The 14,787-nt window shown below is 33.7% G+C and overlaps 3 protein-coding genes across 6 annotated transcripts; 2 read left to right on the top strand and 1 right to left on the bottom strand.

The window, feature by feature from the left end:
* Positions 1–1,320: 1,320 nt before the first annotated feature.
* On the top strand, positions 1,321–4,865 carry LOC110810993 (uncharacterized). Of its 4 annotated transcripts, XM_022037343.2 has the most exons (5): positions 1,321–1,462; positions 1,892–1,944; positions 2,041–2,185; positions 2,619–3,609; positions 4,239–4,865. In XM_022037343.2, the coding sequence occupies exons 4-5, from the start codon at positions 2,645–2,647 to the stop codon at positions 4,708–4,710; spliced, it is 1,437 nt and encodes a 478-aa protein (XP_021893035.2). In that variant the 5' UTR covers positions 1,321–1,462; positions 1,892–1,944; positions 2,041–2,185; positions 2,619–2,644; the 3' UTR covers positions 4,711–4,865. The 4 variants fall into 4 exon arrangements, with proteins under 4 accessions (XP_021893035.2, XP_021893033.2, XP_021893034.2 ...); XM_022037341.2 differs by lacking the exon at positions 2,041–2,185; XM_022037342.2 differs by lacking the exons at positions 1,892–1,944; positions 2,041–2,185 and having other exon boundaries at positions 1,328–1,462.
* An 868-nt stretch (positions 4,866–5,733) lies between these two features.
* On the top strand, positions 5,734–8,553 carry LOC110810996 (fiber). Its single transcript, XM_022037346.2, has 3 exons — positions 5,734–5,892; positions 7,054–7,136; positions 8,295–8,553. Exons 1-3 carry the CDS (start codon positions 5,814–5,816, stop codon positions 8,328–8,330), a joined length of 198 nt encoding a protein of 65 aa, XP_021893038.1. The 5' UTR covers positions 5,734–5,813; the 3' UTR covers positions 8,331–8,553.
* Positions 8,554–9,384: 831 nt separating this feature from the next.
* On the bottom strand, positions 9,385–11,659 carry LOC110810995 (uncharacterized protein At4g00950). The gene is made up of 2 exons (XM_022037344.2): positions 10,564–11,659; positions 9,385–9,886 (listed from the first exon to the last, which is right to left on the bottom strand). The coding sequence occupies exons 1-2, from the start codon at positions 11,188–11,190 to the stop codon at positions 9,785–9,787; spliced, it is 729 nt and encodes a 242-aa protein (XP_021893036.2). The 5' UTR covers positions 11,191–11,659; the 3' UTR covers positions 9,385–9,784.
* Positions 11,660–14,787: the final 3,128 nt, after the last annotated feature.

The following is a 14,787-nucleotide window of genomic DNA, read 5'->3' as shown; positions in this document are numbered from 1 at the left end:
CTGATAATACATATATATATATATATATATCTATATGTAAAAGAAAAGGATGTGATGGAAAAGATGAAAAGTCAATAGAAGAAAAAGAAGTGGGCAGAAAACTTAGCAGACCCCGAAAAGATTGAGACAGAGAAGCAACTGTGATGTTGGTTTGAATAGTATAAACTGCGGGTATTATATTAATTTTGATAAATAAATAAATTAACTAAATAGATTTGTGTTATCCCTAGTTAATATATATATATATATATTGTATTAGTGATATATGAAGCGTGCGATGACGGCATGTGTGTGGTATCTTTTACGGTGACTTGATGTGTAATCCATTCAAGTCAATCATGATAGTTTATAATTGTTCTGTAAAATTTAAAAATGATGCACGTTAAAATAATTATTTCTGATTACTATAAATATATAAATACAATAAGGATAACCGTCCGGCCAAATTCACTTTAATGACAAGCTTATGTTGACATTATTAAAATTGATTGAAAAATTGTTAATATAACACATAAAAAAAATATAATTACTTGAATTCAAAAGACCAAATTTCTCCTTTTAATTCGATAACGTGTAGCATTTGATTATGCAATAAAAAGATAAATTGGAGCAATTTTGGTTCAATCCAAATCCTGAGTCTACTTTCCCACAGTAACTAATAGTAATAAATTTTTAACAGCACACAGATTCACAGTTCCATGGATGTAAACAACACAAGGTCTTATATCTAATAAATTATCTCTCACTCAAAAACCCTCCCATTTACATTTAATTAACTAAATGATTTTCTTTCTTACTTTATAAAACAATAATTTTCTTTCAAGATACAATTTTTGTCTATTTTTCTTAGAAATAACCGGAATGGTGGTTTGGAGTGTGATTCCGACCGATGATTCTCTCGCGTGGCCCTACCCATTTAATCAAATGTAGGTAGTCTTATCCCTTAAAAGAAGTGGGCCCACGTTGCTATCCCACGATCCTCCCACATCATCCGCCACGTGTCCACCAATCAACCACCTCTGATTAAATCCAACCCTTCATTTTTTTTTTTTTTTTTTTTTTGTATCCAACAAGCAAAAAATCCACCCTAGTTGCCAAGAGCAGGACAAGTGTAGGACCCCGCGATTGGGACCAAAGGGCGGTGCCTAAACGATGACGTTTTAGCCTCATGCCGAGACCACCATCTCTCTTCCTGTCTACTCCTACCCTCTACTCGTCCCAACACGACACAGCGCCAATTCGGTAACTGACGCCCACAACAAAAGCGAAGTACCCCCACCCCGACATAATCACACGACTTACCTGCACGATTCTCGTGTCCTGATATTCTTCCGTTTTATTTACTGCGTGCTTTTGGATCTTTGGACCAAAACGGTTTCATTTTTGGTTGGGGGATCATTCCCTTCCCTCTTAGATCTAGCTGATAATACCTGTCTCTCTCCGGTCGTTCATTTCTATTCCGGTCTGTTCTCTTTCTCTTTCGTAATTTAATTAGGTTGATTTTTTCCCTGTTTCTTTTGTTTGGTTCTTTTGTTTTGCTTTGTTTCTGGGATTTTTCTGCTAAATCTTACATCTTTTTCTTATCTAAACTTTGTTGGTCGCTGTTAGTTTCTGGGCTCAGTTTCTTTTCTATGTTTTGCTTCTTTTGACACTAATTTCGTTGCTTATCTTTTCTTTTCTGCGAGTTAGTTGATTCGGGTATATGCTTTTTTTGTTTATCATTATGGATTTTTGGCATCAGTTTGACTGATTCTTTTTTTAAAAAAAAAACTTTTTTAAATCAATCCACTCTTATACAAACAATTTGTCTTTAGATTCTATTCCTTGATGCTTTTTGCCATGGATATTTTCTTCTATTTCTGATTTTCTCTCTTCTTTTGTTTTTTGATAGTTCGGGTATACTACAGGATGCTCTTAATAGCTGTTTAGAGTTGTGTATGCAAGGTGATCCTTTTTTTTAAGTTAAAAAAAAAATACAACTCATACTTGCAGTGTTGATAATACATTGTAATCTTACAAAATACAACTAATTACTTGCAGTGTTGATTTCTTAAGGGACGCTACTATCTGTCTGTGTTGCAGAAGTTAGAGCATCAGAGTTTATTTACCTGAATACCGTTATATTAAGTCTTATTGGAAGCACATTCGCATAACCAAATTAATGTTAGTCGGGTACTTGTTGGAGGTGATGCATGGTTTTTGTCTCTATTTTGATTGTCTTGCTCAACAAAGCATTTGAAGGTTAGATTAAATTTTAACGGAATGTATGCAACCTTGGATGAGCATGTGCACGTGGGTATCTTGTGATAATGGAGACGTGTTTTACACCCCTCATATCTAACAGAAATGGTTTGTCTTTGATTAGTTGCTATTGCCTTTGATGGCACATTTTTGTTTCTCAGTTACTTGTAGGACGCTGTCCTGCTGACTTTTCCTTTTTAACAAGCATGCATGTCTGCCCTTAATATCCTATTGTATGATGTTAGTGTGATTCATATTCATTGGATTAGCAAGTTATATTTGGATCTTGTGAAAGGATAATTACTATTAGGTACTTAGGATTGAGTCTCTTGAGTCTTGGAGTCTACGACGATTACATCTACTTTTCTTTTGTGCAGTTATAAATGCGTCTGAGAATGGTATTATGATGGCAGCAGCTGAAGCAAGAGCCTTGTGGCAGAGGACAGCTAATCGTTGCTTTGTTCAAGAAGATGCCAAAAGAGCTCCTAAATTAGCTTGCTGTCAGTCCTCAGCTGCATCAGCTAAACAGGTCGAATCAGGACCTTCTGGAGCAGCGGATTTGCCTGATCAGTCTGTTGCAGGTTTCATGCCTCTTAATCGAAATCCTTCATATGCCAATCTACCTTCTGATGCAAGGTGGTGGCTTCAGCTGCAACCTGACTATGGATTTCAAAAGGGTTTGACCTCTGAACAGTTAAATACCTTGGAAGCAAAGATGGATACTTTAAGAACTGACTTTGAAAACTCTTCCTCTAAAGACAAGAGTGGTTTGCACCCTGAGGCCGAAGGAGAGGGTTCTCATCTTGATAATAAGAATAATGGTGAGTGTACCCCCAATGTGCATTCCAGGAACTCTGCTGTTTGTGCAAAGCACATTCCTAAAATTGGAGAGAATGTAAAAGCCCTACAATGCGAAAACATGCAAGAATTACTTGAAGTTATGGATACAAAGGAGAACTATGAGCTCATGGGGGTTGATTCTATTGGATGTTCAGTTTCCAAAAAGGCCAATGATTCCTCTTTTGATCCAGAGGCTCCTTGGGTTTGTAGTGAGAAGACTGAACCATGGTGGCGAACCACAGATAAGGATGAACTAGCCTCCTTGGTTGCGCAAAAGTCTCATGATTATATTGCAAACTGTGATCTTCCTCCACCACAGAAGATGCACACTCGAAAATACCCATATGGAAATTCTCTGGGTTTTGATCGTAATGAATTGTCACCTTTTGATCAGAAGTCCAAAGCGCATTGTATGTCTACTCCGATCATTCAGTCACAGGGCTCTTCTGACCTTGTGAGAACATTAGGGAGACAAAGAGTTGCACTTGAAGATGGGCACACAGTTCATGGTTCTGAGCAATCATTCAGGTATTCAATTAGTTTTTCTTTTGAATCTTGGTCAACTTCATCTGGATCCTGGAGCTCATAATGTTTTAGTGCTCTAGGTCACAATTTGAATTCTTAGCTGAACAGTTTTTTACATTTGAATTATCCTTTCTCCCAGCATGTTCTTTGATAATTTGGAAGTCATAAACAAGGAAGAATATGGATATTAAACTGCTCTTGGTTTCAGTCTACTCTATTCTTGTTCTATTGCTTTCTTTTTTTTTTTAAATAAGTTCTATTGCTATATTTTAATGTTTAATACATAGAATTCAGTCGCATATTTACATATTTGATGCATGATTAAACCAACTTTTCTCTTTTTTTTATTTTTTTTTAAAAAACACTTTTCTGATATCTTTTATTTCATAATAATATATTTATATTCTCACTTGTCAACTGAGAAATTACAAAATGAGCTCATTTGAAATGGATTAACTTGGAAGTAGAATAGTTCTTTTATTCAAATTTTTATTTCATTTGTATTTCCCGTCCCTATTCATGTTCCTATATAATTGAAATTTAAACAAAACTCAACCTTAATAGTTTTTATGTATTCTTACCTCGTGATAATCAAATCCATCAGTTGAATTTCTAGCGTAATACAATTGCAGCACAAGCCAAAAGGATTCTACAGAAACACAAGTTTCTGAGAATGATGTCAGCAAGGCTCAGCTTTTAGAAGCACTACGCCATTCTCAAACAAGGGCTAGGGAAGCTGAGAAAGCAGCAAAACAAGCCTATGCTGAGAAGGAGCACATTATAAAACTCTTCTTCAAACAAGCCTCACAACTTTTTGCCTATAAGCAGTGGTTCCAACTATTGCAACTAGAAGCACTTTATCACCAGATCAAAAATAATGACCAGCCAATCCCCAGTCTGTTTCCAACGGCTTTTCCATGGATGCCTTGCAAAGTTAGGAAACTGCAAAAAGGCTGGCAAAAGTCTAAGAAGGCTAAGCGAGCAAAGCGAAGCCGGCCAAGTCCTGATGTTACAAAGTATGCTGTGGCATTTGCATTGGGATTGAGTCTTGTTGGTGCTGGATTGCTTTTGGGATGGACTGTGGGATGGATGTTGCCTTTGTAGTCTGTAAGAATTTGAAGCAAATCCCCTGCTTACTGTGCAGATTGATTTAGAAATGAGTAAGATTTAATTCCCATGTGTATGTATTTTGCTAGATCTCATATTATGTTTTCAGAAGTTTGTGGATAAAAGATGTTATGAGCTGTTGATTTTGTGTATATATATATATATATATATATATATATATTGTGCAGGCATGTCTTGAGACCTACTTCATTAAAGGTTCTCATGGATGATTTACACGTAAATTTTGGATTCTTCTCATCTGCTCACTTTATAAATCCCTTGATTTTGGGTAGCTGGTGTTCTGTTTTCCTGCTTTTTGTTTAGGTGGTAGGCAGTTAAATGATAGTTTAAAAATCAAGTAAGATATAAATTATGATTGTGCTGTAAAGAAATTCAACCATTAGGATATAAATTAATACTCAGCTTATGAACAAACACATGGGATTTACAAGTGGGTGGTCTGAATTGCCAATAATGGTTTTTTTTTTTTTTTTTTTTTGTTATAAACTAATAAATCTTTTGTTTATAATAATTGCTATTTCATTTTTCTTAAATTTCTGGTTCTCTTACTTACTATTTTTAAATAAACAATATTAAAATAATTAATCTTAAATTTAAAATTACTGTATGCTGATTTTCTACGGGAAGTAATTTAAATCATCAACAGCAGCTACCAAAACCTTTAGAATAATAATTAATATACATAATTGTTTTAATGAGATTAAAGAGGGTAATTACTTAAAAATTCTAAAAATTAACATTTATATTTTGTTATGTCTCATTTCGTATATTGGTAATAACTATTTTAATTGAAAATTCAAAAATTAATTACGTATAAATCAAAAAATATTATCTCAATGTTGTCAATTTTATTAACCTAATGTACAACGATTCTGCCCAATTTTAATTATTAACAACTTGAGCTTGACTAATTTATTTTGTCATCCATCCCCCCACCCTCCCACACCACATACCCGACCCGACCCGTTCTCCTGTACTAGTAAGTTGGAAGTATTGATCCCATGCATCAAGCGACCAAGGGAAAAATATCATAGAGGTAGAAAACAGGCAGTTGAGGAGAGCTCAATAGAGATAGAAAGATGCCAGCAATGGAGAAGTTGAAGATGTTTGTCGTACAAGAGCCAGTGGTCGCAGCTTCTTGCCTCATCGCTGGTGTGGGTATGTGCTTTTCGATCTCTAAATCTAATCTGAAATTTTCTATTTCCGCCTTGTGAAGTAGCTAATTGTCAAATGCATTTGCTGTAAGAAAATTGGGTGCGTCGCGTTTCCTTTTCTATTATCATCATTATTATCCAATGTGGTTAGTCGGTTGCGAGAACTGAAGGCGTAATTATGGATTTTATGTAATAGGCTTATATATCTGACACCATTTTAACTGATATGGAACTTTGTAGGGTTTTTAAAGTCAGATTATTGACAATTTTAATTCTCAAGGTTTCATTGTTATTGATTTTTTTTCCGATTTGATTGTATTATTTAAGAAGGTTGAATGGTTTTATCTTATAAGATTTTCCGGCACAATGATAGGGGTTGATATTGATATGCGATCAAATTAGGTTCGAAGTTAAATTATTTGGGATAAATATATTACTAGATTAAAATTGTCAAAATGCTTGCAGAGCTCAGAAGTACTGATTTATGATAGCTGCTACTCCATTCTATCCTTGAACCTTGAGAATAAGATAAAGGGAAGAGAAGATTTCATGACGCAATGTTCTTCTTGGAAAACTGAGAAAGGAGAATAATTCCTAAATTCTGAACTACTCCTAACATGGTCAATAGGTAGCATTTTATGTATTAACTTCTCCTATGGGTTTATCAAGGAATATAAATGTTAAGTGTTATCAACCAGCTTTACAATGAAAGATTTAAGTAACTTTTTTGGATAGCAACACACATGTTGGTAATTTTATCACGTTTATCTGGCTTAATATACTTCCAACTGGATAACCATGCATAGAATTACTCTTTTTTCCCCATAAAATCTTTTTAATAAGTAGACCAGGGAGAGAATCAGCACAAGTACTTCTGAATTGTTGAAAATATAGTAAGTTAACATTCACGGTATGTCTTATGGATAGAAGACTGTTGACTTATATAACCTTTATATTATCTGTGTCTAGAGACATTGCCTTTGTATTATCTGTGAGTAGAGACATAATGGAAAGTTTTCATTTCTGATCATGTTTATCTTCAATGATACAGTATTACTTGCCTTAACGAATGCAATGATATACACTAGAATTTTGATATTCCTTCTGGTGTTGCTGAAATCTCTTCTTAGTGCTCTTGGTTTACTATGTTGCAAAATCTTTTCAGGTCTCTTCCTTCCAGCTGTTGTACGGCCCATTCTAGATTCCTTTGAATCATCCAAGCAAGTCTCTCAACCTGCTCTAAGTGATGTGAGTATTCAAATTTTGAAACGCGATTTCTTATGTTTTCTAAATTAGAGAAAAGAGTATCTTCACTGTGCACTTAGTTGTTGAGGTAGGCAAGTGCTGTGTCTCTTCCTGTTAGGCTAGTGCTCTCTGTTTTGAAGTGGCAGTCTCCTAACTTAGAGCCAAATATTATGCCTGTGCTAACACTATTTTTGGGTAAATTTTAGGAAAGGGATGGAGAGGAAAGAAAGTAAAGGAAATAATGAATTTTAGAGAAAATGAAAGAAAAAGTGGTTCTGACTATAAATTGAAAACCTTGAGAAAGAAAAAGATTTTAATAATATTTCATTTGGTTTAGCATTGTAGCGGAAATGAAATGATTATTTTTAAGAAAATAGTAAATAATACTGTCTATTATTAGATTGACAAATTTGGCTAGTAAGAATCAAATATAAATTTTTAAAAAAAAAATTAATTCTTCTCTCTCTCTCTCTCTCTCTTATTTTTTTCCCTTATAAGGATGCTTACCATCCCTCCTTTTCTTTACTAATTGTTATTTTTTATCCAAACAAGTTATGAGCCCGTCCCTTATCTTTCCCTACTTCGCTCAATTCAAACATTGTGTAAGAGACAAGCCCTCTAAAGTTGGCGTACTCTAGTCGGTGGACTGATATGCAAGTACTGTATGCTGATCCCTATGATATGCTGTTATGTCTAAATTATGACTTCTGTTGACCTGTTTCTTTCTATAACTAATAATTTGTTTTTAAGATCTTTCTACCTCAAATGACATGATGGAATAGAGCATCTGCTCCATAAAACTTGTATGAAAATTATGTTGATTTGATCTTTTTATCTTTTTTTTTTTTTTTTTTTGGTTTTTTGAGAGTAGAAATTCTTGCCAGGGAAGCCAGCTATAAAATGACATTGTTTGAGTACAACTACTTAATCCAACTGGGCTACCAGTGAGCAGGTTTTTATATGGCATCCTCTGGTCTTAAAAAAGTTATGCAGTGTTCTCAGTTACATAAAATCTCAGAGAGCAGAAAATAACGTTTCAGTACTTCTTTCAAAAAAAAAAATAATTTTTCAGTTGGTAATTTGGCACTGAAACATAGAAGTTAAGTTTCTGAAAATAGTATTTTACTATATTTGTAATATTGATTCTTGCATCTCTTGCAGGTGGTTGCAGGCGTGACTGGTAAGAAACAAGGGTGATATACTTTGTTGGTTCAAGTTGCAGAATTCTCCCCCTTTACCGTCTTACATTTTCATTGAAATGGAAATAAGTCCTGACACTCTTGGTTGCAGTATGCTTTAAAAAAAAACTTTCCATGAAGCATAATCCTTTTTTGTTTTTAAGGACATGAATATTTTAATCTCGTGTTAATTTTTTTTTTTTCTTAATATTTCCGCCTAATCCAGATTCATGTTTTATCAAGTTGGCTTGTCGATGCCCTTATTCAGTTATATCCATGCTGTTATTTCTGGAAGCATAAATACCTTCTGAGATAATTTCTGGAAGCATAAATACCACAGTAATAATGTAGGAAGCAGCTGATAATTAGTCTCATCATTTTTAACGAGATTGTAACAGAAATCAGAACCCATGGGAATGTTGAGAATAGGTATAACTGTCAGACCTGTCCAATCTGAATCACTCGGGTATTCTAATGCATGAATTAGTTGGAATTGAGAGGCTGTGGCTGTATAGGCGTCAGAAGGCCCCCCTGTGAGGAAGCTTTGATGATGGAAAACTGGCTTTACCCTTTTGTTCTGCTATCTAGGGCTTGCAACGAGGAAAATACTGGCTTTTTACATGGTCTCCAGTAGTACAATGTGGAGGGTTAGTAGAAGCAGCATTTAGCTATTCATTATAAGAAGTGCTTGATAATATCTGTACCATGTAGATTAGCCTTGCTTGGCAAAAATCTTCATGCAGTACCTATATTCTTGAATAAGTTGATCTGCCAATTATTCCTTTTTGCCATATTGTTAGTACTTGGAAAAGGATAGGGATAGGAAGGCTGATGATGGTAACTCTTTCCCCGTTTGTAGGATGAGAAATCTTCAGCTGCGGAACCATCCTCCGGTTTTTGTTGGAGGATCATTGTTTCTGTTTCTGAGCAGGAAGTTACTTGTTAGAGATTATATTACTTGGGCGAGTACTTTTTTTAATGCCTTGTTATAGTGTACTCTTCCTTTCTAAAGAAAAATCATCTCATGGTTATTGACAAAGTAGTTAGTGGGACTAAAATAACCAAGAACCATGTAAGGACAAAAACAAAGTAATGATAAAAGTGCTATGTTGCTCTGATACATTAGACAGCAAGAATGACGACAAATATATAGCATCTTTCACCTACAGATGTTACAGTGCCCATCCAATAATGGCTCATCAATATTTTTACTGCGTAACAGCTAGATTTGGTCAATTTTCCAATCTCTCCATATTAATTTACATTACAAATATAAAGATTATCCGCTGATGTTGAGAGCTTTGCAATATCCAAGATACACATTGTATCAGAGGCTGGCTGGTAAGAGTACGAGAAAGAAACAAGCAGTGATGGGCTATGTATGTTACACATATGGTTGGGTCACTTTCTTTGGCAAGAAAACACCAGAGCAACAGGCTGATGATCCCAACCCAGCGGCGCCGTGGTATGTAATTATGGATCAGAAAAAGTCAAATTGACGAGCCCATTTCTCTTCACTTTCTTTCTCTTCCATGGAAGTGGGACCACTTGTTTCAACCCCTCGCAGATACTTGTCTGTATTAATGTCAAAACTAATAATTAACCTTTAATGATTTTGCGCACTGAATTTGGACTAAGATGGAGAAATAAGCAAATCATTTCTTAAAGCGAAAAACGAGTTTTGCGCTTCAAATGATTAAAAGCGTGCTTGAAAAGAAGATGAAAATTAACAAAATTTATAAGCACATGAATGAATATGCGGGTGCCAGACAGCTTCATATAGAGAAACTATGAAGATTTTTAACCAATTTTTACTCCCTCTATCAGAAACTATGAATTTAACATGGATTCTTTGTTTGGTGAAAATTGCATTATGATTAGTGTACATACGTGAAATGTATAAGAACTCGTGTATTTACACTTTGGTGGCCAAGATCACATAGATCCACAACAATCCAACTCGGACTATATCAAGACTCATGTTTTTATACTTCGAAATGCCTTTTGTAAAATTCAGGGGGATTTCTGTTGCATCATCCATATCAAAACTCTTTCAGATTTATTCAGTAATGCAATAGAAAAACAATGTTACATATGGATGCATTAAACTATATCAAGTTGTTTATGTCTATTGAATATACCATGTAAAAGTCAATTGACTAGTGAAATTACGAAACCAAGAGCAATCGCAGTTTGGAAAATGATAGTGCAAATTTCTGTACATTAAAGAGCGAAGATGGAAAGAGACTTACCCAGAAATGAGACCTAGCAGGTGAGATATTGGAAAAGCTCCCAGCTCTTCTAATCCTTGTGATCTTCACACCATCACAGCTGCTTTCTTCCCCGTCTTTACTGGATTCACTGTCCCTGTCTACAGAAGACGGAAAGACATAACTACCCCCGCCAATCTCTCTTTTACCCTTCAAACCCCTCCTCCTCCAATAACTCAGAATTCCTCTCCCTTTGACACCTCTGTTGCCAAGAACCGAAGCACCAAGCGGCTGCTGCACCTCGGTCTCATGATCAGGACTATAACTCCTAAACGATCCGTAACATTCACTGCTTACCCTAAACGAGGAAGACGGGAACCTCAAGGACCTGCCGGAGTAAGGACTTTCAAGGACCGTCGTCGGCGAGGGCAGTTTGGTAATTAGTCTGGGAGGCAATTCAAGAGACTTCTGAGAGAAGTCATTGGAGAAAAGAGCGCAAGGTTTAGGCTTGCCTGGCTCCTGTTCCCACCGAAATGGGACAGCGGCAAGGCTGTGGATTGGTGGGGTTAGCGTCCCTGATCTCTCCGGCGACTCCATGTGTGCATGGACTGTTAACAGTAACGGTAGCTTCGACGTTATGGTTGCCTCTTCCTCTGTTTCAGAACCCATTTTCTCTTCAGACGAATCAGCTTGTGTTTGTGAATGTTTCTATACAGGGGGTTGAATATTTAGTAGCATGAAAAGAAGAAGGGGAGGCAGACAATGGGTAGGTATAAGGAAATACGTAGTGAGAAAAAAGACCAAAGCTTTTATGATGTCTCTGTCTGTCTTTCACTTTCACTGATCAACAGTGAGCAGAAAACAGAAGATTAATAAAAGGGCACTACTTATTTTTTGCATTATGAGCTTAATGTGTTTTAATGAAAAGAGGTACAAATAAATACCCATCAAAACTAATCTTATCATTTTGGAAAACAGGGTTGCTTCGTTTTTCACAGTTGGGTTTAATCCTTTCTTGTCCATAGTATTAAATTTTTGCCTACTTACAGAAATGTATTACGTGCACTTTTAAAACTGCTTGATGAAAAAAAATGCTTCGTGCAGAAATATCTTTACCATTATAAGCTTAAAAAGCAATCTCACCCATGTTCTGGAAAGCAGAGAAGTTTAGATACTTTGATTGACTGCATATCCCAATTTATAAGATTTTCAATTCAAAGCCAAAAAACCTACTCCCTCACAATAGAGTTGAAATAAAGAACCAAGACAGTGAAAGCAGAGCACTAAAGTAAACAAACAGTAACTCGTTTTTTTTTTTTTTTTTCCAATGTTCACTTTTAGTTTTGATGAAGCAGAAAAGCAAAAGCAGAGTATATCTTGGCTCTTCTGATGGCGGGTAAGGTTTCTAGGAAACTGAGCTTCGCTTTTGGTAAAGTGGCGTTGGTTTGGATTTCATTCAGATCAAGAATTGAGAAAGAAGAAAAGATGATGTGATTGATCAGGGACATACAGAGATGAGAACGAGCACAGCTGATTATGGTTGGGTGGGGAGAGAGCATAGGATGCCAACGTGTGATGGAGAATGGATTTCTTTAAGGAGAGGTCTTCGTGTTTTTTGGAGTTTTCTTACATGCACCAACTGCTGCCGTACCAAAAAAGAAGTCAGACCCAGAACCATTCTTGGTCTTAGGTGGAGTCACACTTTAGGTTTTAGGTTTTATGTTTAGAGTATTGTCTTAATAGTTTTAATTTATTGATTCTTTTTGTTTTGTTATGTATAAGAACTACTCATAATTTCTATGCTTAATAAATAATTTAATCAATTTTTCATAATCATAAATCCGTATTTCTATGTATAAGAAAATGAATTGATTAATTTGAATCAAATGTAAAATTAGTTTGAAATTAGAATGTTATTTTGAGTTAAATCTCTATTATATTTGTATTTGTATTCTAATTTATCATTTACAAAAATAAAGTTTAAATAAAACTCAATGCATAAATAAGAGGTATTAAATTGATCATGTAATCTTTAAATGAGTTTTTTTTTTTTTTTTAACTGATTGAATTTAATTATGTGACGTGTTTCTATAAATTATACAGTAAAAAAATAATTATTTATTAATTGAATGATTATTGATTATCCTATTCTCTATAAATATATAGATTGAAATTTAACTAAGTATCTTGTGCATACTCATATTAAGATGTTTAATACATTTATTTTATATTTTAAAATAAAAATTTATACGTGTTTTTTTTTTGTATTGTACATTACTAACAATAAAATCAATTGTTTAACAATAAAACAACACAATTAATCTTTAAACGAAAACACACATTGAACTATCAGCTCGCCTCGATACCAAAAATTCATAGGAATACAAAAAAAAAAAAACAAACAAAGGATGTAATTAATTGATAGTTTTATAATGTGGTAATATATTTTTAATTACAATTTATTGGACCGTTATTAAATAGAGTAATGAAAATAAAATGAACCCCCTTTTAATTACTCTTGACACTTTAATAGTGAGAGTTGATAGATTCTTTTATTATTCATTTAACATCATATTTTCTATAAAATTATTTTTTTATTTTTTTTTGTTTGTTTTCATAATTTACTCTTTTATATGGAAGATAATCTTTCTCATATTTTAAAAATATTTACCTTACTATCTTCAATCTTGGATTTAAAGCCTTTTCTTTTTAATTTCTATTATAATTAACTCTTAAACAAATAATTGATTATTATTTTACTTTTTTCCACGTACTTTACTTTATTGTTTAGAAAATGTTGAGTCTATTTCTTTATTAAATATTTCAAAATAAAATTCACTGCAAACCATTTTCTTATAAATTTATAATATTTTCATACACATCTTTTTCATATATTTATAGATATTATATTAAATTTTACTAATTAATTTGTATAATTGATGTTATTTATTATATATTTCGTACATTTAAAATTATTTTATATTGAGTCATTATTTTCTTATTTATTTAAATTATGCATATCTGGAGTATAGGTTACATCAGGAAGTGGTTAGGTGAAAAAATTCATGTTGGTCTCTCCTTCGACTAATTTCCACATTATCTATCTTTACATTACCAAAACCATAATTAATTAGTTATTACAAACATAAATAACTCACCTAATCACTACAATTAAGGGATCATAAATTTTGGAAAACTCAAAAAAGAGAAGGACTTTATTCTTTATTTGCAATTTTATCTCTTTTAAAGCTTGTTTTGAATTTTGAATTGCCAGATTGAAAATCTTCTCCAACAACAAATTCAAAAGAAAGTTTCTTTAAATTTTTAGTTCTTTCTTCTTCCTCCTATGATGGTCTTCATCAAACCCTTGTTTCACCTTGTATCATTGCCGCAATTATCTGCTTTACAGATCAATAGCAACAAGCAGGAGCTAAAATTATGAGACGCAAATGATATGATGTTGCCTCCATAAATATTCTTATGTCATATGATGCCAATAAGTTCGGTAGATTCTTCGGTCTCTTGGTTTTGTGTTAACTCTATCTCCTTGATACTTAACTACCAAGTTAAGCTACTTGCAAACGTTCTTGCTCATTAAAATTCACGATCATAATGTTGAAGTAGTCGAGGATGAGGAGCTTGGAGAAGATTAAGGGCGAACTCAAGGGGGGTGGGAATGGTGTTTTGTAAAGTTTTAGGAAGCAGATGAAAAGAGAATTTTTATGTGAATAAATAAATATCAAATGTCACGTGACATTTCATATAATATTATTTAATTAATATTTAAATTAATTAAAAAATGTCATGTGTCAATAAATTTAACATATGGTACTTTAAGTTAATAATAGTGCTAACTCTTTTATGCAAAAGATACATGGACCAACTAAAGTGAAAACTAATATAGGGATTGATCTGAGCAAAAATAAATAATAAAATGACCAAACTATTATTTTAATCTATAAGAATTATATTATACCCGGTTGGAGGAAGGCCTTATCAAGTGAATACAAGTGTTGGGCTCAGAGTTATGCCCCCGCCACAAGCGATGAATGTGGACCCAATTAAATATTTCAGTTCATTAATGGACCGAAGAAACATAAATATGTCCCCGTTCCTATTTGGTTTTCTTTTTAGTAGATTAATTTTAATATAAAAGAGATGTGGGGAATCTTTTTTTAAAAAAAAAATTTAAAATGGGAATTAAAACTATAAATTATATATATAAAAATATATAAACTCCACCTAGAATTCCATATGAACTCATTT

This window comes from Carica papaya, chromosome 5, assembly GCF_054855325.1.
Source record: "Carica papaya isolate Zhongbai chromosome 5, ASM5485532v1, whole genome shotgun sequence".
Lineage (NCBI taxonomy): Eukaryota > Viridiplantae > Streptophyta > Magnoliopsida > Brassicales > Caricaceae > Carica > Carica papaya.
Note: the sequence above shows the minus strand (reverse complement) of the source record. Positions and strands in the feature narration are given on the sequence as shown.